This window comes from Sus scrofa, chromosome 1, assembly GCF_054392235.1.
Source record: "Sus scrofa isolate SSC_HxYL_T2T_F1_AM1 chromosome 1, Sscrofa_HxYL_maternal_Yorkshire_Landrace_v2.0, whole genome shotgun sequence".
Lineage (NCBI taxonomy): Eukaryota > Metazoa > Chordata > Mammalia > Artiodactyla > Suidae > Sus > Sus scrofa.
Window position 1 is genome coordinate 229,205,173 of NC_139383.1, and position 27,838 is coordinate 229,233,010.

At 35.3% G+C, this 27,838-nt stretch overlaps 1 protein-coding gene across 20 annotated transcripts in view; it reads left to right on the top strand.

Moving 5' to 3' along the window:
- The window catches only part of RFX3 (regulatory factor X3), a 306,998-nt gene that overhangs the window by 25,443 nt on the left and 253,717 nt on the right, over window positions 1–27,838 (top strand). For 7 of the 20 annotated variants that reach the window (XM_021064169.2, XM_021064230.2, XM_084986800.1 and 4 more), the window contains one exon: window positions 14,273–14,340. The exons of 10 other annotated variants lie outside the window; for them this stretch is intronic. In XM_021064169.2, the coding sequence (XP_020919828.1) occupies window positions 14,297–14,340 (44 nt within the window). In that variant the 5' untranslated portion in view covers window positions 14,273–14,296. Of the gene's footprint in view, window positions 1–11,462; window positions 11,659–14,272; window positions 14,341–15,114; window positions 15,235–27,838 lie in introns of those variants that run through there. 3 more of the 20 variants (XM_084986721.1, XM_084986746.1, XM_084986783.1) reach the window with 3 other exon arrangements.

Consider the following 27,838-nt stretch of genomic DNA (forward strand, 5'->3'; position numbering starts at 1 on the left):
CCAAATTATGCTATGTGAGTCACATGTAGGTGAATTGTATGTACACAAATATCCATGACTACCTATATCTTTAGCTTTAAAAAAATAGCTGATGCATGTTGCATGAACTTTGCCAACTTACAGAATTGTTAGGGAGAGACGTTAAGTCCTAGTCTTTTGAAAAGTAAAATAGAACTGAATTCAAATCCTGGCTTTGTCATTTGATAGCTAATTATCCTTAAATTCCTAACTATTTTAAACTCAGATTTTTTTTATGTAAATATGAGGATATTACATATTCAGTTGGGTTATAAAATGAAAAAAGTGAAAGATCAAACAAGATAAGTGTCTAGAGAACTTAGCATGAAAGTCTAGAATTAGCCCTCAAACTGGTAGCTATCATTATCTCTCTAGCTTACTCCTTGTGGTAGGATGTGATGAGGGTTTTACAGGAAAGAGTTACAACTGAAAATAGTAACATAAAACTGGGTATAATCAGAAACAAAATGATTTTCAAAGAGGGCCATTATGTACTATATATCAAGTCATTTTCAGCATTAGTAGAAATTCTTTAATTAAGAAGTGACTTCTTGTTGACAGATTCAAATATTGGGCCAGGATCTTTAAAGATTACAGAGCAATAATTGATAAGGTAAATACACACTAAACAGATGAAATACTTATTATCCTGACAAAAGGTAGAATTTAAAGAATAAGGCAAATTTATTTTAGTAAATGTAGATGGTGATCCTTATATTATTTAAATATTTATCCTTTCTCCAGTTTTTTTTTCACATTAAAAATCTGTAAGACCAGAAGTGAGTAAACTGCCCAGCCTTATGTTAGCACCTCACAGTGTTGATAAAAGATAACTGAAAATGAATATTAGTAGCTTCTGCTGGGAAATAAGGCACCAATGGAGTCCCATACAAATCTGATCACCTTTGGTACTTTTTGGCCTACCCTTGAAAGTTCAATATGCTCACCCTTGGTTTACAAAATATAGTTTAAATTTAAATACACACTGCTATTGCTAAAGGGATTATAAAGGCATTAGTTTAATGAGAAGATAATATCTACAAAAGTTAGAAGTGTTTTGAAATATAACAGTTTGAAGTAGCTAGTGGGATTAAACTGATTTAAGCAATGGCTATCCCATTTCACTTTTTTATATAAGGTAATTCCAGCCTAAGCTTACGTAAAGGAGGAGGTCCAGAACATACTTAACTTTACCTTGATATTTTGAAAGGGAAAAGAATACCAGGCTGCATACTTAGAGCCAAGGGAAAATAGCACTTAATGTTAAGAAAATAAAGTTTTTCAGAAAAAACCACTGGCTATTACCTGTAGTTATGCAGATTTTAAATTAATAAATTTTTTCTTGAGTATGACTTATGTGCTTATATTGTTTAATAATGCCAGTTTGAAGAAGTATTGCTGAAAACATTACATTGGGAAATTTAAAATTTAAGAGTTAAAGAAAATATAATCCTGTTCTGATGAAAGCAGTTTTTTGGGCATCAGTGAATATGTAGCTCTGATTTATCATCTTGTATATATTGTGCCATTGTCCACCTGTGAAAATGTAGAACATAATTGCACCTTTTGTGCTTAATTGAAAATTCTGTCCAGCTCAGTGAAGATTCATACATGAGCTTCGTAAATATTCTCTGCATAATTTTTTTTCCTGAAAATGAAGTTTTTACTTTGTAGTTAACATTTTTTTTCTTTGATGGTCTTAGCCCTTTGAGGTGTTGAATTGGGGGAATATAGTATGTATACATGTACATTTTTATATGTATGTATATGTAAATACACAGAATAGCATAAACTTTAATTTCAGTGCAGTCTAAAGTTAGAATTATTCATATTGAGATAAATTCTAGGTGAGAAAAACTAAACTACCAAACTTGTGTAGCCTCTCACTATTGGTAAGGTTACACCAAAGTCTTTTATGCAAAATGTATACTCTATATGAATGCTGTTCACAGTGTGAATGGCGGACCCTCGGGGTCACCAGCCCTGGGAGGTCCTCCCTTTTCAACTAAATATCTATGTGAGGCTACATTTACTTCATGTATTTCAAGCAAAACAGTAAATTGAATGCAGAAGTAGATCTAAGAAACCAACTGTCTTCTATTAATATGTTAAAGAAGTTTATAAAAATTAAAGTAATCCTACTCTTCTCATTAAATTTTTTGGAAATTTAGATATATTTCATAAAAATAAGACTGTTAAGATACAATGGTTTATTGTCATTTTAAAATTAGTAAATATTTATTACATTTCTCTGTTTTCTTTTTTTATTCAAGTATAATTAACAGATAACATTATATTAGTTTTAGGTGTACAACATAATGATTTGGTTTTTGTATACACTACAAAATGATCACTATAGTAAGTCTGGTTACCATCTGTCACATACAGAGTTACAAATTTTTTTCTTTTATTTTCCCCTTGTGATCAGAACTTTTAAGATTTGCTTTCTTGACAGCCTTCAAATATGTACTACAATATTATTGACTATAATCACTGTTTGTACATTTTATTCCCATGAATTTTTTTTTTTTTTTTTTACTTTGGTCCACTTTATTTTTTTTTTAATTTATTTCATTGAAGTAGTGTTGGTTTACAGTGTTTTGTTAGTTTCTGGTATACAGCAAAGTGATTTAGTTACACATATATATAACAGCTTGCATTTGCTAATCCCAGGCTCTCAACCCATTCCTCCCCCAGCTTATTATTTTTTAATTTATTTTAAAATTTAAGTTTGTACCTTTTAACCACTTCTCCCACTTGCCCACCTTCACTCTCCCTCCTTCTTGGCAACCACCATTCTGTTTTTTGGTTTTTTGTTTTTTTGTTTTTTGATATAAGTTTTGTTTTCTAGATTACACATGAGATTATACAGTATATCTTTCTGTGTTAGACTTATTTTACTTAGCATAATGCCCTCAAGGCCCATTTATGTTCTTGCAAAAGGCAAGATTTCATTCTTTTTTTGTGGCTGAATAGTATTCTATTGTCTATATATACTATATTTGCTTTATCCATTCATCCATTGATAGACACTTAATGTTTCTATACCTGCGCTACTGTAAATAATACTGTGATAAACGGGAGTGAATATATCTTTTCAAGTTAGTGTTTTTGTTTTTTTTTTATTTTTTTAAATTTTTTAAATTAAATAACCAGAAGTAGAATTGCTGGATCATAAAGTAGTTCTATTTTTAATCTTTTTGAGGAGCTGGCTGCACCAATTACATTCCTACTAAGTTCCCGTTCCTCCATGTTGTTGCCAACATGTTATTTCTTGTCTTTTTGGTAGACATTCTAACAGTTGTGAGGTGATATCTCCTTGTGGTTTTGATTTGCATTTCCCTGATGATTAGTGATGTTGAGCATCTTTTTATGTGCCTATTGGCCATCTGTATGTCTTCTTTGGAAGAATGTCTATTTTGATGGTCAGAGGCCCATTTTAACTCTGGATTCATTAATTTATGTTTTTTTTTTTTTTTAAAGCTGTTGAGTTGTATGAGTGTTTTATATATTTTGGATATTAACCCCTATTGGATATATGACTTACAAATATTTTTCTACATTCAGTTGCCTTTTCATTTTGTTGATGGTTTCCTTTGCTGTGTAGAATCTTGTTTATGTAGTCTCACTTGCTTATTTCTTTTTTTTGTTGCCTTAACATCTGGAGTTAGATTTCAAAAATCTTTGCCAAGACTGATGTCATCCATGTTTTCCTCTAAAAGTTTTATGGTTTCAGGTCTTATGCTTTTTAATCTATTTTGAGTTAATTTTTAAGTATGGTGTAAGATAGTAGTTAGGTTTTCATTCTTTTGCATGTGGCTGTCCAAACTTACCAACATAGTTTATTAAAGAGATTGTCCTTTCTCCTATATATTCTTGCCACCTTTGTTGTAAATTAATTAACTATGTGTGGGAATGGGTTTGTTTCTGTGCCCTCTATTCTGTTCCACTGATTGCTATGTCTGTTTTTATGTCAGTACCATACTGTTTTATTTAGTAGGGCTTTGTAATATAGTTTGAAATCAGCAAGCATGATGCCTCTAGCTTTGTTCTTCTTCCTATAGATTGCTTTGGCTACTCAGGGTCTTTTGTGGTTTTGTACAATTTTTTTTGGATTTTTTTGTTTTATGTCTATGAAAAAGGCCTTTGGTATTTTGATAGGCATTGCACTGAATTTGTAGAATGCTTTAGGTAATATGGATAGCTTTAAATATCAATTCTTCTAGTCTATGAGCATGGAATATCCTATTTATTTGTATCTTCTTTAACTTCTTTCATCAAGATCTTTCATCAGTATCTTGGAATTATTAGTGTAGAAGTCTTTAAGCTCTTTTATGGAATTTATTCCTACTCATTTTATTCTTTTTTGATGTAATTGTAAAGTTTTGTTTTCTTAATTTTTTTTCAGATAATTCATTGTTAGTGTATAGAAATACAGCAGATTTTTGTATGTTGATTTTGTGCCTTGCCATTTTAGTGAAATATTTTAAAAATTCTAACAGTATTTTGATGGAGTCTTTTGGGTTATGTAAATATAAAGTCATGTTGTCCTCAAATAGTGACAGTTTTACTTCTTTCCAATTTGTATGCCATTTACTTATTTTTTTTTTCATGCCTAATTGCTCTGGCTAGGACTTCTGATACTTTGTTGAATAAAAGTGGTGAGAGTGAACATCTTGTCTTGTTCATCATCTTAGAGGAAAAGCTTTCAGCTTTTCACCCTTGAGTATGATGTTAGTTATGGGCTTCTTATATATAGCTTTTATTATGTTGGGGTAAATTCCCTCCATACCACTTTTGTTAAGGTTTTTTTTTTTTTTTTTTTTAATCATAAATGGATGTTGAATTTTGTCAAGAGCTTTTTTCTGCATTTGTTGAGAAGATCATGTGATTTTTATTCTTCATTTTAGTAATGTTGTGTATTACAGTGATTGATTTTCAGAAGTTGAACCATCTTTGCATCTCTGGAATAAATCCTATGATGATGGTGTATGATCTTTTTAATGTATTCTTGAATTAATTTTGGTAATCTTTTGTTGAAGATTTTTTCATCTATGTTCATCAGGAATATTGGCTTATCATTTTCTTTTTTTGTTATTTCCTTGTTTGGCTTTGGTATCAGGGTAATGTTTACCTCATAAGATTAGTTTGGCAGTGTTTTTTCTTCAATTTTTGGGAACAGTTTGAGGAGGATAGTTATTAAATCTTCTTTAAATGATTGATAGAGTTCACCAGTTAGGCCATGTAGTCCTGGACTTTTGTTTTTTAGGGAGTTTTGATTACTGATTGAATTTTCTTACTAGTAATTGGTCCATTCAGATTTTTTATTTCTTCCTGATTCACTCTTGGAAGATTATATGTCACAAGGAATTTATCCATTTCCTTTAGGTTGTCCAGTTTATTGATGTATAATTGTTCTTAGTAGTCCTCTTATGAGCCCTTATATTTCTGTTTATCAGTTGTGTCATTTCCTCTTTTATTTCTGAATCTATTTATTTGAGCCCTCTCTTTGTTTTTCTTGGAGATTTCAGCTAATAGTTGTCAATTTTTTTTTCAAAGAACCAGTTCTTAGTTTCAAAGGCTATTGTCCTTTTATCCTCCCTTTATTTATTTCTGCTTTCATTGTAATTTCTTTCTTTCAACTTATTCTGGGCTTTGTCCTACTTTTTCTAGTTCCTTTAGGTGTTAAGTTAGATTGTTTGAGACTTTTCTTTTTTCTTGAAGTATATACCTCTATCACTGTACTTAGAATTGTTTTTGCTGCATCCCATATATTTTTGGTAAGCTGTGTTTTTCCATTTTCTTTGTCTTAAGGTTTTTTTTTTTAAATTTTTCTTTTGATTTCTTAATTGACCCATTGATTTTTCAGTTGCATGTTGTTTAATCTCCACATATTTATGATTTTTCCAGTTTTCTTCTTACAATAGTTATTGATTTCTATGTGGATGATCTATTCATTCATGTAAGTGGGTTATTAAAGTTCTATGCTATTATTTTATTTCCATCACTTTCTCTCTTTAGGTATGTTACTATTTATGTTATATTTTGGTGTTCCTATGTTGTGTGCATATATACTTGTAAATATTATATCTTCTCTTTGGATTGACCCCTTTATCATTATGTAATGCCCTCTTTGGCTTTTATTATAGTAGTTGTTTTAAAGTCTAGTTTTTTCTGGGATAAATATAGCTATCCCAGCTTTCTTTTGGTTTCCATTTTCAGGAAACATTTTTTTTCCCATCCCTTCACTTTCTTTGTCTTTGTGTCCTTATATCTGAAGTGAGTCTCTTGAAGGCAGCATACAGAGGGTCTTGTTGATGTTTCTATTCAGCCACCCTGTGTCTTTTGATTAGAGCATTTAGTTCATGTATGTTTTAAGTAGTTATTGATAGGTATGTACTTACTGTCTTTTTTGTTAATTGTTTTATGGCTGTTTTGTAATTCTTCCCTGTTTCTTTTCTCTTGCTTTATTCTCTTGAGGTTTGATGACTTTCTTTAGTGTTGTGTTTAGATTCCTTTCTCATTTTTTGTATCTACCATAGGATTTTGCTTTGTAGCTACTATGAGGCTCACAAAAACAGCCTATGTAATAATATTCTAACTTGATAGCAACTTGAGTTTGAGTACATTCTAAAACTACGTTTTTTACCCATTCCCCCAGGCTTTATGTTTTCAATGGCATCTTTTATATCTTTTTATTTTGTATACCTCTTAACTGATTATTTTAGTTATAATTATTTTTATTTTTGTCTTTTAAAATTTATATTAGCTATATAAGTGATTAATCCACTACCCTTATAATGTATTTACTTTTACCAGTGAGATTTATATGTTCATATGTTTTTGTTGTTACTAATTAATGCTCTTTCTTTTCAGCTTAAACAAGTACCTTTAACATTCCCTTGAAGGCTGATTTGGTGGTGATAACTCCTTTAGTTTGCTTGTCTGGAAAACTCTTTATTTCTTCTTCAATTCTGAATGATAATCTTGCCATGTGGAGTATTCTTGGTTGGAAGTTTTTTTCATTCAGCGCTCTTGGCCTGCAAAGTTTCTGCTAAATTCTGCTGTTAGTCTTATGGAGGTTCCCTTGGACATAACAAGTTCTTTTTTTCTTGCTGCTTTTAAGATTTCCTCTATGTCTTTAACTTTTGACATTTTGATTGTAATATGTCTTGGTGTGTATCTTTTTGGGTTCATCTTTTCTGGAACTTTCTAGGCTTCCTGGACCTATGTTTCTGATTCTTTCCCAGCTTAGGGAATTTGTCAGCCAGTATTTTTTGATATAAGTTTTCTGTCTCCTTCTCTTTTCTCCCTCTGGGATCCCTTAATTGCAAATGATTATCTACTTGATATTGTCCCATTGGTCTCTTAAGGTATTTACACTTTTAATAATTCTTCTTTTTGATTCTCTGTATGAGTTTTATTGGCATCTCTTTTAGATCACTTATTCTTTCTTTGCCTTATCTAGTCTCTTTGAATCTCTGTAGTATATTTTTCAATTCAGTTATCCTATTATTCTGCTCTTTGACTTCTGTTAGGTATTTTCTTATATTTCCTATCTGTTTGTTGAAGTTATCACTGTGTTCATCCATTCTCCCAAGTTCAATGAACATTTTTATTACTGTTATTATTATTATTATGTTTTGGCTACATTCGAGGCATGTGGAAATTCTCAGGCTAGGGATCAAATAGCTATGACCTATAGCACAGCCGTGGCAATGCTGTATCCTTAACCCACTGTGCTGGGCCAGAGAGTAAACCCACACCTCAGCAGTGACCCAAGCTCCTCTGGAGACAATACTGGATCCTTAAACCGCTATGCCACAGCAACTCTCATGACTCTTTCTTTATGATTCTTTTTTTTTTTTTTTTGGCTTTTTGCCTTTTCTAGGGCTGCTCCCGCATCATATGGAAGCTCCCAGGCTAGGGGTCTAATCAGGGCTGTAGCCTCTGGCCTATGCCAGAGCCACAGCAATGCCAGATCCATCTGCAACCTACACCACAGCTCATGGCAATGCCAGATCCTTGACCCACTGAGCAAGGCCAGGGTTCGAACCTACAACCTTATGGTTCCTAGTCAGATTCGTTAACCACTGAGCCATGATGAGAACTCCTCTTGATGATTCTTTATCAAGCAAATTATTTATCTCCATTTAATTAAAGGTTTTTTTTTTCATGCTTTATCTTGTTCTTTCCTTTGGAACATGTTCCTCTCTTTCCTCATTTTGCCTGAATCTCTGTTTGTTTCTACATATTAGGTGAAACAGCTACCTTCCTGGTCTTGACTGAATGGCCTTATTTTAGGAGATGAACCTTATCTTTCAACCTTACCCTAGGTCTTGGTTGTTTCTGGAACCTTTGTGATTGTCTAAGCAGCCTGATTTATTCCTGATAGTTCCCAGTTTTTAAGAATGTGCCTCAAATCTATCAATGTTCCAAAGGGAAATTTCTCAGTCAGCATCTAGCTTCAGGTTGATGAGAAGCCAGACCCTCAGACATATTTAAGGGATGCGAATATATATAGTCCTGTGGGACTGCAATCATGAACTCTACTGGGATCTGGAGGTGTCCTTTGGCAAAGAGGTGCAAAAACTGGGTCTTCAGTCATGTTTAAAATCTCTTCTGGAAGGTACTAGAGAGCTCTAGCAAGGCCAAGGGATAGAACAAAGATGGTGTCCCCCAGCCTACATTCCGAGAACAGCTTTGTAGTCTACAGATGTCTGTCAAGCCTCAATTCTGTCCTTCAAGATAAAGTTACAGAAAAAGTAAATTGTCCTTTTTCACTGAAAGATTTGGGGTGTATTTCTGTCTGTGTAGTGCCCTGGGAATGGTAGTCTGCCACAACTTCTAATTGTTACAGTCCTGCGGGACCCAAGAATGATGGTGCCTCTGGCCATCAGAGCTAGGTAGATTATCAAGGAGTGTCCCCTGTGTATACTGCCCATGTCTGCCAGCTTTTGTGGGAAAGTGGAGCATACAGGGCTGGGGTGTGCTCACCACCCTTAGCAGGGCTCTAGGAGAGCACGGGATCAGGGCATACCAGCAAGTACTGTCATGGTAGAGAAAGAGCAGAAAAATGGCCAGCTCCTCTGTCCTCTTGCAGAATCCCGACAGGCCTCTGCCCCTATGGTAGATGCTCTAAGACTAGTGAATGATTCTTCTTCACGTGTAGTCTAGATGTTTTCAAACTGCTGCTTTTGTGCTGGTGCCCAAGGTGAGTGAGTCTGTGCTCAAGCCCTTTAAGAGAAATATCTCAGTCCCTACAGCCCTTTGGGTCTCCTGGATGTGAGCCCCATTGTTTTCAAAGCCAGATGTTTTGTAAGCTTGTCCCTAATCCAGGTCTTAAGGTTTGGTTTGCCTGATATGGGGCATGAACCCCATTACTCTTCAGGGAGAAGCTCTGGATTTGTGAAATCCCTTCCAATTGCGGGTTGCCATACTGGGATTAGATTTCAGTGAGAATGCCTCTGCTACCTGTCTTGATAGGACTTTTTTATTGTATGCCATGTAGAAGTTATTTGTCTAGTTTTTAGGTCTCCCCCCCTCCCCCAAGGGAATTGTTTCATACATAGCCTTGGGCTTGGTTTGTCCATGGGAGGGGGTGAGTTCAGTATCTTCCTGTGCTGCCATCTTGGACTGCCTCCTTCCATATTATTTTTTATTATGACAGGTGGATAAACATAACTAGTAAGGTACTGAAGCCCATTCTTAACCAGCTTGAGAGAGCCAATGTTCATCTCTTCTTAAATATTCATTTAGATGTGACATTGCTAGCTTGAAACTAGCCACATTTGGAGTATTTACACCATGGAAATAAGCTACAAATTTGGCATTTTTGAGGGTGAAGGAGGGAAAGCTGGCTGTTGAAAATATACCATTGCACAACTAGAAATACATAAACAGAATTTCTTTGGGGTTGTCAAAAATTTAAGATCTAAATGGGTTCTGGGGCCAAAAAAGTCTGTGAATTATAAATGAACTGCTGGTAGTTACTGTACTTTAAACATTCAACACCAAAGTCTGTGCTAATGTATGATCAAGGCAGATTATCAGGTGCTTTGTCTTTAGAGTCACTTTAGCAGTTTCTCTTACAGAGTTTCCAACATGATTAACTCCATAAAGTGATTTGACATCATAAGGTATGTCATATCCTTTGTAGTTTACACCATGCTGAGTTCATAGCTTAATTACTTATTTTCTGAATAGAGACTCTCAGTATTATGGAGATATAGAAAAATGGGGTCATGAGAAATGATCCTGGATTTAAGAAGTTAGAGAAGTCTTTAAGGAGGAGGTAAAGCATAAGATGGATCCTAAAAGTTTTTTAGAAGGTGTATTGGGTGAAGGATATGGGGAAGGGGTTAAACGCATGTGAGAGGTAGAGGCAGAGCATGATTTTAAAGAGTTTGAAAATTTTTTTAAATTTTTTATTCTTTTAGGAAATAATGAAGCAGACAGATGGGGTGGAAAGAAAAATCAGGCTAAGGATTTGGAACTTAACTGGATAGAGCATAACTAACTGTTATTTTAAGATGCAGATGAAATGTTAAGATGAAAGAGGTCCTTTTATGGAGACTAATCTGGCAGATCTGTATAGATTAGCAAGGAGTGGTCTGAAGCCAGGCAACCATCTTTTAATCATCTGAAAGGAAGTATAGGTGAAGAACCTAGGCTATTAATTCAGAAACCTTGGTTAGAATCCTTCTTTTGCCACTCTGTTACTTTCAGAGTGCATAATTGAAGATAACTAGCTAGTTGGGTGGTAAATAACAGAGTGTGAAAGAGTTTAATAAAGATTAGATTCCTGGTACTATGCTAGGACCTTCAGTGAGAAGTATTATCAATGCCACTTTTGCTACTACTACTTCTACTGCCACTACTGATATACTAGTATTTGGTAGGTTATCATGAAGATTAGAACTGGTGACCCGGAGTTCCCGTCGTGGCGCAGTGGTTAACGAATCCGACTAGGAACCATGAGGTTGCGGGTTCGGTCCCTGCCCTTGCTCAGTGGGTTAATGATCCGGCGTTGCCGTGAGCTGTGGTGTAGGTTGCAGACGCGGCTCGGATCTCGCGTTGCTGTGGCTCTGGCGTAGGCTGGTGGCTACAGCTCCAATTCGACCCCTAGCCTGGGAACCTCCATATGCCGCGGGAGCGGCCCAAGAAATAGCAACAACAACAACAACAACAACAACAAATAAATAAATTAAAAAAAATTTAAAAAAAAAAAAAAAAAAAGAACTGGTGACCCATCACTAGAAATAGGTTGTAGAAACCAGGGCTATCTTTAGCACTAATGGGTGCTAGAATACAAATAGAAATGCACTTAATTATATTTCTGAATATTTAAATGTTACAGATAAGACTACTGGTAAGTAAGAATGTGTTCTTCTACTTTGAGTGATACAGCTTTATAATAAGGTGGATGACCGTTTAGAATTTTCATATTTTTTAGGAGTTCCGTTCTAGAACATAGGGGCCAAGGGAGAACCAGCCTGCTGTTGCCTCATTCATATCCTGTAGTCTGCCTCCTTTCCCCCATAGCCTAGATTCTTTGCCATAGTATGTTCTCATGCCCATTCCCCAAACAACCTTGCCCATCCCTGCGAGCTATCTCCTTACTACACTTCGGGCCTAGAGGTGGGTATACCTGCATCTCTCTCTGTGCCCTGGGGATGATACTCCAGGCCTCTACATGGAAATTTGGGGTCCTGAGAAGCTGCTGTGGTAAGAGTCCAGAGGAGTCAGAGAGGATGCCCCAGGCTCTGCTAACTTCTCACTTCATGAAGAAGTACCTGGTCAGAGGACCAAAGTGGGTTCTCTGAAGTGAAAGGCCCAGGGCAATGGCCGCTTTTGCCTGAGTCTCAGTATGGAGCTAGAAGGGATCATCTGACATGGTGACAGATCAACCAGATTTATTTACTATTGTGCAGTATGAGAAAATGAGAGTGAAAAACGTAAAAGGTCCCTGAATACCAGGAGAATTATAAAGCCACCGAGAAAGTTAGCATTGTATATGGAAGCAGGTGAGGTGGGACCCAAATGTGAAAAAACTTTTGCTTGGCTTTGCTCACCTAATCAACTTTTGGCATATTGCCAAGCACATATAGTGACTCATTAAATGTTGAAGGGTAGGCTGAAGATATATATATATATATTTGTCTTTTTGCCATTTCTTGAGCTGCTCCCGCGGCATATGGAGGTTCCCAGGTTAGGGGTCGATTCGGAGCTGTAACTGCCAGCCTACACCAAAGCCACAGCAATGTGGGATCCGAGCCGCATCTGCGACTTACACCACAGCTCATGGCAATGCCGGATCCTTAACCCGCTGAGCAAGGCCAGGGATCGAACCCACAACCTCATGGTTCCTAGTCGGGCTGAGCAAGGCCAGGGATCGAACCCGTAACCTCATGGTTCCTAGTCGGATTCGTTAACCACTGAGCCACTACGGGAACTCCAAGATATTTTGATTATATGTGCCAGAGATGAGAAGAAGGTCATTGTATAATATAGAAAGAAACAAGGGAAACAATCATTTTAGGGCCAGTATAGAGTTTGAGGAAGGGAGCATCTGGCTATGATGGGCATGATAGTGTGTGAGCTCCTTGTCTGTGTGGACCATGTATATTTAATTTTTGTGCGACACCTAATACTTGTGATAATTCAGTGAATAATTGGATAATATATGACAACAGGCTTTAAGAAATGACTTAGATTTTAAAGTTAAAATGATAAGTGGCAAAGGCAGATTCATACCAGTGAACTGGTATGGAGGCTGAGAAACTTGTAATAATGCAAGACATGAAGAGAACCTAAACGATTGTGTTAGTGTCAAAATGAGGTGGTATAACATGTTCTCAAAGACGCAGTTTAACTTATAACCTGTTTGGAGAGGAGTAGAGAACACAGATTACTATAGTTTAGCTTGAATTTTCTTACTTGATAGTCACTCAAGTTAGATATAGATGAGATAGTTGGGGAAAAGAATTAAAGGAGTAAGTAGAATTATCTTAGCAACATCTAATTGTAGATATGTATAATTCATAGTCATTTTGCTCAAAGTTGTTTTGAAGTATTGTTTAGTCATTTAGTTTATAATAAATATGTACAGTAATACCTCATGTCAGGAAATATATTTCATAATGATAATTAAGTAACAGGAAAATCTGATAGTAGGTTTACAATTGCCAAGTTCTTTCTGGGAACCCTAGTGTGTTAATTAGTGTAGATTACTGCATTTTTGCTGTATCTGACTTATAATCGCCTAAATACACAGCAAACACCTGTGATTACTTTAGTACTCTTTGTCTTGTCTGTTCATGTAACCCCAAAAATGTGTATTTAGACTGTTCCCTGTTTATATATACTCAGCTGTGCCTGTTTGCTTTGTTATTTTACTGAGTTTAATGGACCGACATAAAAATTTATGGCACCTTAATGTCACCTTTACTTTTAAAGAAAAAAAGAAAACAAGACTAAATCATACCAGGCAGCTGTAATGCAGTTTATAGTTGACTTAATGATTGGAATGCTCTGTACTGAATTGATATCTGATCTCATGGGCCAAATTTAGAGCAAAAAAGGTATAAGCATAAATAAACAGTATACTTAAGTATATTATTGTATTCTGTTGTTTTCCTAAATTTACTTTATTAGCCAATAAAAAGTCATTAATTTAAAAATAATCTTGCCCATTCTTCTCATCTTTTTAAAATCTCCATAACTGCAGAATCATGCATATCTTATTAATTTTCTCTATTTTGTGATCTGTTCATGTATTATTTTTGTTGCTTTATTTTTAAGAAATCTTATTTAATTACTTTTAAGGAATGAGCAAAGGTATGTTACTGCTAATCCATTCTCACTTTTGCTTCTCTATCTGCAAGAAATTAGCAGGCTGTTCTTATAATTGGTTGGTTTTTCACCTTCACAATTTAAAAGCAGAAATTCAAAGGATTCTTCTCTATTATTTTCCCTCACTTATATTTTTCCTGATTATTAGATTAATATGTTTACTTGAATTCTAATTCTTTGAAAAATAAAAGCTTTCTGTACAATCAAAACTGGCTTTTTTGGCTAAATACAAGATTTTAAAAAACATATAGTCATGCAAAAATACTTTAAAAATAATTCATTTACATGGTAATTAATATTTATCCACAAATTCAATAATTTGAAATAATCATATAGCTTCTAGATATCAAATAATTCATTTTTAATATTAACCTAATTCTTCTTGCTTTTAATATTTTAGGCCACTTGGTCATTCTGGCATTTTATGCTAGAGAATACATTGAGTTTGGCTCATGGAAAAGATATGAGGTAATTGATCCATGTTCTCTATAAATTATGAACTAAATGTACACAAAACAGAGTACTTTAATATGTCAAGTATGTGGTCTCATGTCTAAATTTTTCAGTAATTTTTTTAATATGAGATTTTGAGATAGATTTTTTTTTCTTGATGGTTGCCATTGTTAATATGGTAAGGAGCTTTATTTTCCTTCACTGCTTGTATATATTTAAGACAAAACAATATTAGAACTGTTCTTCACCTTATGTGGCTATAGGGTTTTTTTTTTCTTATGCTTGTTGTAGCTTACCTCTGTGGGGCTATAGAAACCACAAGAGAACTTGTGCATCCTGTCCACCTTCCCAGCTTTCCCCAAATAGGATTAAGGCATGCTGTATTGAAAAGTGCTAACTGCTAGTGCACACTTGATAGGGGAATGATGATAAAGGGCATTGAGGCTCCTTAGATCACATTTTATAAAGTGAAATTTCTAGGCACTATTCAGGGTGGTCTAATGAAAACACAAATATTAGGCTCATAGGTTGGTCTTTTTCTATCCCTCTGGTACTCTTGTGTCACCCTGCAAGATGCCTGTTTGGCATTCTCAAATGGCACTTACCTAAGGCATATGCCACATGCAATTCTGTAATTGTTTCATGGATTCCCAAGCATCAAGCCTGTTTCTGTGTTAATTCAAATTAAAGATAGTAAAATATATGAAATCCAACCAGTGGCATGATAGCATGAGAATCAGTGGATATTAGCTGTTTGGTAGAATAAATGGCTAACATACTGCTGATGTCATAATTCTCCTACTCAATAATGGGTTGGTTATATAAGAAGGTGCAACAGTTTGGTGTGTGAACTTCTGCTTACACTACAGCAGTACTTTAAAGAGAGGCTTTCCATTGGCCTTCAGAAAGGTGAAAAGTGCAGAGGTGATGGGGTGGGTGGTGGGAGGGGCATTAGAGGGATCTGAATAGAGTCTGAGTACATTAAGCTGTTCACCATCACTGGGCTTTGAGATTATGTTTGAACCTGCAACTGAATTACTTCCTTAACTTTACACATAGTTGACATGCAACTGAAATGTAGTGTGTTCAAGATGACAAAACATTGCTCTTTTAGCATTTTTTTTGGTCTTCAGCTTTTGTAGAAAGATAACCACAAAATCTCCTGGTTGAGAGACTTAACCAGGACTCAAGAGAAATAAGCTGGTGCCATCTCTTCCATTTCAAACCTGTGGTTTTATAAAAGTCCACCGCAGGGTGCAGTGAAAGTTCCCCTATACATTTTTCAATTTTTTTTATGGATATTAGGTTGCAAGAAAAATAATTTTGTGTCTAATACCTTTGTAATGTGATTAAGAACAAAAGCTATGCATTTATGTATAGGAGTTATAGTTTAAGAGCTATAAATCCTTATTCCTGATAGTATATTTAAAGAGACTTAGTGCCAACTCTCTTAAATAGTTTTCCTAGGAAATCTTGCAATTTTATCATATTTCTTAAATGATTTGAGTTGTCTGTATCAAACAAATGACTGATATTTTTTCCCTTATAATTCCTTTTTCATGATTCAGGGTGTCTGACATGAACATTAATACCTTTATTAAAGCTCATGAGAAGCCATAGAACAAATCTGTACGTGCCTGTCATTCTCACTTTTGCCTCTTAATCTGATTTTTTGACTTTTTTTCATCTTGATAGCTGTAAACTTCTTTGTTATATGTGAAATACATAAGTTGTCTTGGGAAGGGGAACAGTAGGGAAGGAAAAAATTTTTTACTTATTGAGTGGCATATGGGATGTTAATTTTAATATGCTTTATATTTATATTGTAGATCAAACTTAGTAAAGTTCTTCTGTGTGTGTGGCATCTTATTTAACTTTCCCACTGATCAGTTACATGGGACCATACCATGGATGGGAAATCAAGACCAAGAGAGGTTAAGAAACACCTTTGCAAACAGTTGGAAGATCTTACAAGTGCATCGAGATCTTGGGACTCTTACTCTAGTGCTCCTATCCACTATATTAGTAATTTTCATATTATAATTTTCAATCAAAAAAGTTCCTTGGGAGCTACCTTGGGAAGTGTTAGTGGCTGCAGAGCAGATCCTTTTTCTTTCCTCTTTTTTTTTTATGGAGGTTGTGAGTAGTGTTTCATTAAAGGTAGGGTTTCAGAGCAATTATTTTGTACTGCTTTTTTGTGTGCAAGGAGTATAAATTAGAGAAGCGCACTAGACCTCTGTAAGTGACAAGATTGTACACCTCTTTTCCTACTGGCATGTGGATCTTGCAACAAGAATTAGGCTGTTGGCATTTTCCTGCTTCTTTTCCTTGTCAGCTAATACTTACAGAATATGTACTGAATACAGTAAAAAGAATACACAAGTTTCTAGCTTTTTACCAAAGCCAGTGAGAGTTGTTTTTAAAATACTAGTATAGGGAATTCCCACTGTGGCTCAGCGAGTTAAAAACGCAGCTAGTATCGATGAGGATACTGGTAAGATCTCTGGCCTCTTACTCAGTGAGTTAAGGATCCGGTGTTGCCGCAGACTGAGGCATAGTTTGCAGATGCAGCTCAGATCTGGTCTGGCTGTCCTGTAGGCTGGCAGCTGCAGCTCCAATTTGACCCCTGGCCTGGGAACTTACATATGCCACAGGTGCAGCCCTAAAAAGAAAAAAAAAAAAAAAAAAGTAGTAGTATAGAAGTTCCCTTTGTGGCTCGGTGAGTTAATGACCTGATGTTGTCTGTGAGGATGCGGGTTTGATCCCTGGCTTTGCTCAGTTAGTTAAGGATCTGGCATTGCCTCAAACTGCCGCATAGCATATCACTGCAGATCTGATTCCATCCCTGGCCCAGGAATTTCCATGTGCCACAGGTGAAGCTGTAAAAAGAAAAAAAGTATAGTTTTAAAGTATAAATTTAAAAATTAAAAAAATTGTAATAGAAATTGGCCATATTAGGAGTTCCCATCATGGCACAGTGGTTAACGAATCCGACTAGGAACCATGAGGTTGCGGGTTCGGTCCCTGCCCTTGCTCAGTGGGTTAACGATCCAGCGTTGCCGTGAGCTGTGGTGTAGGTCGCAGACGTGGCTCGGATCCTAAGTTGCTGTGGCTCTGGTATAGGCTGGTGGCTACAGCTCCGATTCGACCCCTAGCCTGGGAACCTCCATATGCCGCGGGAGCGGCCCAAAGAAATAGCAAAAAGACAAAAAAAAAAAAAAAAAAAAAAGAAAAGAAATTGGCCATATTAAACATATTTTGGTCATAAAGTGACACTAAGAAGCATTATTGTTCTTATACAATTTAAAATGTTGCTTGGAATTTATGTCATAACCATCTCATACAATGTTTCATATAACACAGGGTCCTCATAGAAATGCCAATTCAGAGCTCTAAAAAAACCCTTTCCATTATAGGCGTTTTAGTTCATGAAAACCAAAAGATTTTAACTAGTATTTCCCAAGGAAAATGTCACTCTTTTTTTTCTGAGTGTTGCTTTTCTTAAACTTAGTTTGAGCTTTTAGTTTAGAGTGCTAAAATAAATTAAACTGATAATATTCAAGTATTTTCTCCACAGTCCATTCTGGACATGGAATAATTAGAGAGACACTGAAAAGGGCAGCAAAAATGGATATTGATAGGAGTGAGGAAATATTCAAGAAGAGAGGGGAAGACCTCAAAATCTGTTTTCAAATTTATTTATATTTGTCTTTATTTTTTCGTTACAAACTTTGAGCTAAAATCAATAAAGCAGCAAAATGACCTGTATGTTAGAGCCTTGAGTTATATCCTTGAAAGCAAGACCTAAATAGAATGAGCTTGAATTATAGAAAGGGTGATTTTAATTTGTCATAAAGAAGATAGTCCCTAAAAGTGTATGGCTAGAGAGGGATATTTGAGAAGTCCTATCCTATAAAGATCTTTAAGACCAGAATAGTTTTTTATTCAACTAAGTGTATGTTTTATCCTTGAAGTCTCTACCATGCTAAGGAGCTTTCATTATAACTGTGCTGGTAATTGCTTAGAAATGTAATGCGGTATGTTTATAGTTCCCTTATACTTAAATATGATAAATATAGTTTATGGAGATCCTTATATTATTTTTCAGAGATAAATTTAGTTAAAACTTGCAAGTACGTTTCAAATTTGTGATTATAGAAGGAACTAAAGTGTCCTTAATCTGAGAGATAATGCAAATTCCATATTATATATAATTTAAAAATACTTGATTAAAAAATGCAAAGGAAGGTAACCATTAGTCAAGAATGTGAGAATGAAGCTGTATCTTTTGGCTTGGTTTAAGTGCAGACAGCTAATGCATTTATGAATTAGTCAAACCTGAGATCAAGTCATGGTTCACCACTTATTCAATATCGTTATGTAATATGAGGATAATGACTGTTGCCTTGAAACCTGTGAAAATTAAATAAGGATATATGCGAAGTACATAATCACATAATGCTTATTACAGAGTAGTACTTAATAAGTGATACAGGCATACCTTGGAGATATTGCAGGTCTGATGCCAGACCACTGCAATAAAGTGAACATTGTTATAAAGTGAGTCACAAGAATTTTTTGGTTTGCCAGTGCATATAAAAGTTATGTTTATACTAACCTGTAGTCTATTGTGTGTGCAATAGCTTTATGTCTAAAAAATATATTGTACACATCTTAATTAAAACATATTTCATTGCTAAAAAATGCTAACCATTGTCTGAGTCTTCAGTGAGTCATAATCTTTTTTCTGGTAGAGCGTAGAGGGTCTTGCTTCAGAGCTGATGGCTGTCACTGGTCAAGATGGTGGTTGCTAAAGGTTGCGGTGGTTGTGGCAATTTCTTAAAATAAGAACAATGACATTTACTACGTTAATTGACTCTTCCTTTCACAAGGGATTTCTCTGTGGTACACAAGGCTGTTTGACAGCATTTTACCCACAGTGGAACTTCTTTCAAAATTAGACTTTTCAAACCCCGTCACCACCCTATCAATGAAGGTTATGCACTATTGTAAATATTTTGTTATTTCAGCAGTCTTCAGTGTCTTTACCAGGAGTAGATTCCATCTTAAGAAACCACTTTCTTTCCTCATCTGTAAGTTTTGTCATGCGATTGATGACAGTTCAGTCACATCTTCAGCCTCCACTTCCTGTTGTCTTGCTATTTCCACCCCATCTGTAGTTACATCCACCACTGGAATCTTGAACCCCTCAAAGTCATCCATGAAGGTTGGAATCAACTTCTAAACTCCTGCCAATGTGGATATCTTGACCTTTTTCCATGAATCATGAGTGAATGTTCTTAATGGCATCTAGAATGGTGAATCCTTTCCAGAAGGTTTTCAATTTACCTTGCCTAGATCTGTCAGAGGAATCATTTGCTATGGCAGCTGTAGCCTTATGAAATATAGTTCTTAAATAATAAAACTTGAAAGTTGAAATTACTCTTTGATTCATGGACTGCAGAATGGATGTTGTGTTAGCAGGCGTGAAAATAACCTTAATGTCATTGTGCATCTCAGTCAGAGCTCTTGCATGAGAAGCAGTATTGTCAATGAGCAGTAATATTTAGAATATTTTTTTCTGAGCAGTAAGTCTCCACAGTGAGCTTAAAATATCCGGTAAGCCATATTGTAAACAGATCTGTTTATCATCCATACTTCATTCCATTTATTAAGCACAGGCAGAGTAGATTTAACATCATTCATAAGAGCTAGGATTTTCAGAATGATAAATGAGCATTGGCTTCAACTTAAGTCACCAGCTACATTAGCCCCTAACAAGAGATTCAGCCTGTTCTTGAAGCTTTCTTGAAGTCAGGCATTGATTTCTCCTCTCTAGCTATGAAAGTCCTGAATGACATCTTTCAACATAAGGCTGTTTTGTCTACATTGAAAAGATGTTGTTTAGTGTGGGGACCCTCATGAATTAACTTAGCTACATTTTCTGGATAATTTGCTATAGCTTCTACATCAGCACTTGCTACTTAATTCACCTTTTACTTTTCTATTTTTGAGATGGCATCTTTCCTTAGGCCTCATTAACCAACCTCGGCTATCTTCAAACTTTTCTTCTTCAGCTTCCTCACTTCTCAGCCTTAATAGAATTTAAGAGAGCTAGAGCTTTATTCTGGATTCAGCTTTGGCTTAAAGGAATGTTGTGGCTAGTTTGATCTTCTCTTCAGACCACTAGAACTTTCTTCATATTAGCATTAATGCTGTTTTGCTTTCTTGTGACTTGTGTATTCCCTGGAGTAGCACTTATAATTTCCTTCAAGAACTTTTTCTTTACATATGCAACTTGAGTACCTGATTGGTGCAAGAGGCCTAGTTTTTGGCCTATATATCAACTTTTTGTATCCCTTCCTCACTGAACCTTAATCGTTTCTAGCTTTTTGTGTGTGTGTGTGAATTTGAAATGTTATTTTTATATAGATTGCTTTTTTTTTAACCTTTTATTCCTCTTTTTAAAAATATAATGTTTTTAAATTTTTTTTCATTGTAGCTGGTTTACACTGTTTTTGATTTAAAGTAAGATATGTGTAACTTTTCCTTTCATGTGATCACTTAGAAGCCATTGTAAGGCTATTAATTGTCTTACTTTCAGTATTGTGTGTCTCAAGGAATAGGGAGGCCCAAGGAGAGGGAGAAAGATGAGGGAACAGCCAGTGGGTGGGGTAGCTAGAACACATACAAAATTTGTCATTTGAGCTCACTGTCCGGTATGGGTGTGATTCATGGTCCCCCACCTCCTCAAAAAGGTACAACAGTAATATCAAAGATCACTCATCACAGACCACTATAACACATTTAATAATAATTTATAAGTTTGAAGTAGTACAAATACTACCAAAATGTGACACAGCCACAAAGTGAGCAAGTGCTTTTGGAAAAATGGGGCTAATAGACTTGCCTGATACAGTGTTGCCAAAAACCTTCAATTTGTAAAAAAGCACTCTTTGCAAAGTACAGTAAAGCAAAGAACAATCAAATGATGCTGCCTATATTTCCCACTATTCCCCCATGAGTCTTAAGGTTTCTCTAGAAGTCTGGATCAGGAAAACCAATAGAATAGGGAGGGTATAAAGGGGCAGGTTGAACCCTTGTCATTTGTGAGATACGGTTGAACATACTTGGATTTACTCTTTAACTTCTCAAATTTTGCTCTCTCCTGCTGTGTTCAACAAGGATTTAATTGCTTTTTACATTAAGGAGACACCAGTTTTGGGCCTACCTTGAGAAAAAGCTTCGCTATCAGACCTACTTTTTGGGAGAGGACTATCTGGAGTTCTAAGTAGGAAACCACAGTTGAAGCAGAAAATATTAAATGTCTTCAAATTTTATCTTATGAGAAACTCATTTTTATCAAAAGGAAGTACATGTTTACTTAAAAGTTCAATGTGACAAATGCATTATTTTCTTGGAATTTATGGTCAGTCAACTCTTAAAATTTTAATTAGCATGATTGTCTTAAATTCCCTTCTGGGCTATTCACCCCCATCCCCCCCCCCCAGCTATCTTGAATAGTCTTATATCGCATTGAGTAACTAGTTAACATTTTATAACTGTAACCAATATTTATAAGTGCTGCCAGTGCCAGTCACTGGTGTTTGTACTTACCTATACTCAATCCTCATGTTATCTCTTTGAGTGGAGTAGCTACTACAAATCCATGATCTCTTATGTTTACTTGTGGATTTCAGAAGGCTCTGGAAATAGCCAGTTTCTCTTAAGTTTGTAACAAAAAAATCTGAGATGAGGTACTTAAGGATCTTTATTCCATTCTTTGAACATTCATTCATTTAGCTACAGAGGTGTTAATGTGAATGATTATGGGTTTCTGACCTAGATCCACCTGTAGTGTTTTGTATGGTATTGCTTTCTAAAATTAAAAATCTTCTCAATCATGTGACATATCTGATCCAGCACTTTGAATAGAGGACTGTGAATCCATCTAATTATTCAATTTATAGATGAGAATATCTTCATCTGAAGACATCTCATCATAGACTGAGAATATTCAGTCAAAGATGTTAAATAAATTATCAAGGTTTGGATAGTATATTAAGATGTGAAATAAATTATTTAGCAGTGTGTGACCAGAAGTCTTATGCCAGAGCCTATACTCTTGAACGACAAGACTGTTTTGCTGTCCAGTTGCCAAGGCAAGATTGAGCTTAGTTGGCACTGGTATACGTGTCTTGAGTTGACATAATTACTGATCTTTACTAATAGGAGGAGGGTATATACCTAAATATCTGTAATGGAAGATAATCCCCTTATAATTTGTGGACTATTAAAGTTTTCTACATATTTTGGCTATAGATATTTCTGATTATAGAATTCCCCTAAGTATAATGGAGCCCAGGCACAAAGGTTTTGTCCTGGGTTGAGGTAGAAAACTGTCTAGTTTCTCCATTGTCAGTCCTTATTATTTTATATTATCTTTATGTCACTAAGTGCTTGACATTTTCCAACAAATAATTATTTAATGCCTGCTATGCAGTAGGCTAGAAACACACAATGTTGAGGAAGAAGATCATGTTCTCTTTCTCAAGCAGGGACCCTTGTCATTGTGGATAGGACAGTCCCATGTTGTAGCTTGTTTTAGCAACTGTGGGCCATATGTCCTTAGAACTACTTCCCCTCCCCAACCATTGTGACAACCAAAATGGCCCCAAAGCTTTCCAGAGTCATCAGGTGAGGGATGGTATCTTGGTCTCTCTTGATATTATTCAGACTGAGCCTTGAGGATTTGTCCTACGCATTTGTCCATCACTCTCAGAGTTGAATGATTAATTTTAAGCCTTTCTTTTTCCGGAATCCTGGCTTCATGCAGGTAGAGCTGAGAGATCTATAAAGCAAATAACTAAACTGCCTACACTCTGGGTACAATGGCTAAACTGAAAAGCAGGATTAGTTGTGGATCATCTTACCAGTGGCTAATTGAGAATTCTCATTATACTGAAAAACAAGCATAAGTTAATAAACTCCCAAGTACTTTTTTTAGCTATAGAATCTAAGTCTCTAGGAGTTTAGATATGCAAATTATTTCTTAAAAACATATATAGCACATTTATGCTAAGTATATTTTATACCACCAAAATGTTTCTGCTTTGCTTTTATTTAAGGGAACATTTTAACAAAATTACAAATAATTTATAAATAGAAATAATTATGAAGAATTTGTGATTTGAATTTTTCATTTGAAAGGAAAAAATGAGTTTTCATTCAGTATCTATATTGACTGCTTTTTAGTCAGTATTTTTGTTTGTTTGTTTGTTTTGTCTTTTTAGGGCCACACCTGTGGCATATGGAGGTTTTTAGGCTAGGAGTCAAATCAGAGCTATAGCTGCCAGGCTACGCCATAGCCACAGCATTTCAGGACTCGAGCTGAGTCTGCAGCCTACATCACAGCTCAGGGCAAAGCCGGATCCTAAACCCACTAAGCCAGGTCAGGGACTGAACCCACATCCTCATGGGTACTAGTCATGTTCAGTAACCACTGAGCCATGATGAGAACTCCTTAATCAGTATTTTATATTGAACATAATAACATTTGGACATTTACGGAGCCTCAGGCTTATTATAGTTTACATTATTTTAAATGAAAATTATTGTATTATGGTTACAAAAATTAGACATGCGCAATGTAAAACATTCAGAAAATACAGAAAGACACAACAAAAGGAGTAAAAAGATTATTCTGCTCAAAGCTTACTATACCTCTGCTCATAAGATTACTGTCACATCTCAGAATTTCTCTCAGTGAGTGTGTTTGTGCTAATTCTGATATTTTTGGGTGTGCTTCTGATTACACATGTGCATGCTCTCTCTCCTTTACAAACAAAAAAACACATACACTTTCTTTTAAAAATTGGGTCATACAGTTTATTTTTTAACTTTGCCACTTATCGGAGTTCCCGTCATGGCTCAGTGGTTAATGAATCCGACTAGGAACCATGAGGTTGCGGGTTCGATTCCTGGCCTTGCTCGGTGGGTTAAGGATCCAGTGTTGCTGTGAGCTGTGGTGTAGGTTGCAGACGTGGCTCGGATCCTGCATTGCTGTGGCTCTGGCGTAGGCTGGCAGCTATAGCTCTGGTTCGACCCCTAGGCTGGGAACCTCCATATGCCGTAGGAGTGGCCCTAGAAAAGGCAAAAAGACCAAAAAAAAAAAAACAAAAACAAACTTTGCCACTTATCTTCTCATGATTGTAAATAATATCTTATGCATTCTTATTGACATTGTTTGAGTATATCAACTCAAGCAGCTCTCTAGCTAGACATTTAGGTATCATATTCTGTATTTGGGTTTATGATTAATTATTGTAGGTACACTTTTGGGCAACATCCAGTTGTATTCTTGGTATGAGTTCTTAGGAATGGAATTGCTGGGTAGAAAGCGAGGTACATGTTGAATGTTTTTATCAACTATCAAATTGCTCTCTAGTCCTGCCATTTTATACTTCCATAAGTAACATTTTATTGTTTCATTTCTTTCTGTGTTCTCTGACACTAGACGTGATTATTCTTTGTAATTTGTTTTGTATTTTTTCCAGTCTGATAATTGAAAAAAAAATCTCACTTGCATTTGCATTTCTTTGATAACTAATACCAAATTTTAAAGAAATGTATTAGCCATTTGTCCATTTATATCCTTAGCACATTTTCCTTTTGGGCAATGTCTCTCTTCCTTCTCCTTCCTTCTTTTAAATTTAAAGATTTCTTTGAAATACAAGGATATGAACTTTTATGACTCTTACTCCATATATTTTACCATTTAAAATATTTCCTTTTTTGTTTTAGAAATATTTTAGTATGTAAATATGTCACTTTTTTTCAGTTGATAGTTCCACATTATCATATGACCATTATAACTCATGACTCAGTAGATGGATCAAAGATTAGAGTTTTTAAAAAATGAAGGTACTTTTCAGAGTGGAAGCCATTTTGCAGATGAGAAAATTGATGAATTTCTCATGTTGATTAGGTATGTTTGCTGTAATTACAGTTTCAATGACTGCATAAAAAAATAAGGATTGGGATAGAGAGATATTTTGATGGAATTGAAAGACTTACTTTAAATCCAGATAGTTCTGGCTTTATTTTTATTTTATTTAGATGAAAAATGCTTATCAACTGTCTATTATACACTAAACATTCATTTTAATGTATAATCGTAGTCGTGTGACCATTGGCAAGTTACTTTAAGTAGTCAATTTTTGACTCAGGTAATTTATTTGTAAAAGAGGAATAATACCTACTTTGTTGAGTTATTGTAAGGGTTAGTTATAGTTTACATGAAGTATTTAGCAGCACCTGACATATATAATTAGATGACAGTAAGTCATAGTATTATTGTTTTTGTTCTTTATAGTAACGAAACATGATTTCAGCTTGTTACTGTATATAATATTATTTCTGTGGTAGTAATTTAGCATATGGGGTAATTAACTATCATTGTTCTACTTTTATTAATAGACTGAAGCTTAGCTAGATTGACTATACTTAGGTCCCTGTCAGATAAATACTTATATTTGTATAGCATTTTTGTTTTCAGAACTCTTTCTCATTTCTTGTTTATTTTTTTCTGTATACTCTTCCTATAGGATAAGCAGCACCTGTGTAATTTTCCATTTTACAGTTGAGGAGTTCAGGCTTGGAGAGAATGATAGACTTGTCCAAGATCCCTTGGCTTACAAGTGATTAATCAGATTCATTTCCCTTCCACCTAAAATTAAGATTCTCACTGAACTTAGATTGACCTTCAGTATGGGAAAGAACAGAAAATAGATGGTCTTCATTTAGCAGCTAAAGCTGTTTTAGTTTCTTATGGTTACTCCCATTTCAGTCATCTGAACATTGTCTTTAATGTTTAAGTAGCCTATTGTGTTGATGGTGGTTACAATGAACAACACCTGTGGGTATTCACACCCATGTGAAGTCCTTTTCTTTTCAATCTGGACTGGGCCTGTAGCTTATTTTAACAAACAGAATGCAGCAGAGATAGAGCTGTTTGAAGTCTTAGCATAAGCCTTAAGAAGTCCAGGTAGCTTTTGCTTTTATGTTTTTGGAAGACCTAAAGCCATTATGTCAGAAATCTGGCTACTTTCCTGGAGAGATCATGTGGAAATGAGGCCTCATGGTGAGAGAGACTCTGAGATTATATGGAGACAGAACCCCAGCCACCCTAAACCTAGTATTCTAGCCAAGCCCTGTTCCTACCTGCCAGCCAAAAGCAATTGTGTGAGTGACCACTAGTAAGATGAGCAGAATTGCGTAGCTGAACCTAGCCCAGGTTTCATAATTATGAGCAAATAAAATGCTTTTTTTTTTCTTTTTTTTAGCAGTAAATTTTGGGGTGGTTTGTTATACAACAGTAGAAAAGCAGAGAAGCATGGCAGTGTTCTTGAAAATCAAAGTCTTGCTAAAGGTTGTTTACCTTTCTTGCCCTATTTTGACAGTTTTGGTCTTTCTGTGGATTACCAATGTCAGGCAGTGTTGAGGAGAGATAATAATAATAATTAACTCTTTTCCTTTCCAGAAGCTCATCTTACTATATCTTAAGTGCACAAATTTGGCTGGTACTTGGGTAAACCTGTGGTAAATGTAATCTCCCTGTGCTGTGTCTCTTCAGAAATCTCAGGAGATAGTATTTCTTCCTATGTTGAAGATTGATTCCTCTTCTCTGTTGAATTTCCCATTTCTAGGCTTTTGTGGCTCTTTTAATTCCTATCAGAGTTGAATTGGAGTTGGCCTGTGTCAACCAAGTAAGACAAAATGGAATAGTCTTTCTTTCCCACTTGAACTTGTTTCTTTGGTCCAGACGGACTTGGGAGGCTTTTTGGAGCTGAGAGTAGAACTAAGATGAGGAATCATCTTTATTTCTAATCATTCATGTGTTATTTAACTGGAAGGATATACTACAGTGAGACCTTACTTATGCAGTTTATCTTATTTTTCCCTCTCACAGATAAGTTTCTTCCTATTTAACTGTAAATAAATAATAAATTATTACATATTTTATAATTAAAAATTAAAAATTTTTAATTTTCTAATTAAAACTCATAAAATTCTAAAACTTAAAAATTTACAAAATGTTTTACAAGTTTCTACTAGAGGTAAGAGTGATCTAAAAATTGAAAAATATAATTTTAAAAAACATTTCATTATTTTATGGCTATACCATGGTATATGGAAATTCCTGGGCTGAGATTGAATCCAAGCTGCAGCTGTGACCAGCACTGCAGTTGAAGCAACACTGAATCCTTTAACCCACTTCTCTGGGCTGGGAATTGAACCTGTTGCCTCCCCAGTGACCTAAACTGCTGCAGTTAGTTCTTAACCCAGTGTGCCATAGTAGGAACTCCCAATTTTGTTGTTAAAGTGCTTTTTTTTTTTTTTTTGAAAAAATAAAGATAGATTTAAAATACTACAGAGCTTGATTGGCTTCCAGATTGCTGGAGCAAGATCCTCAGTGTACTCTCTCTCTAAAACAACAGAAACATGCACCAAA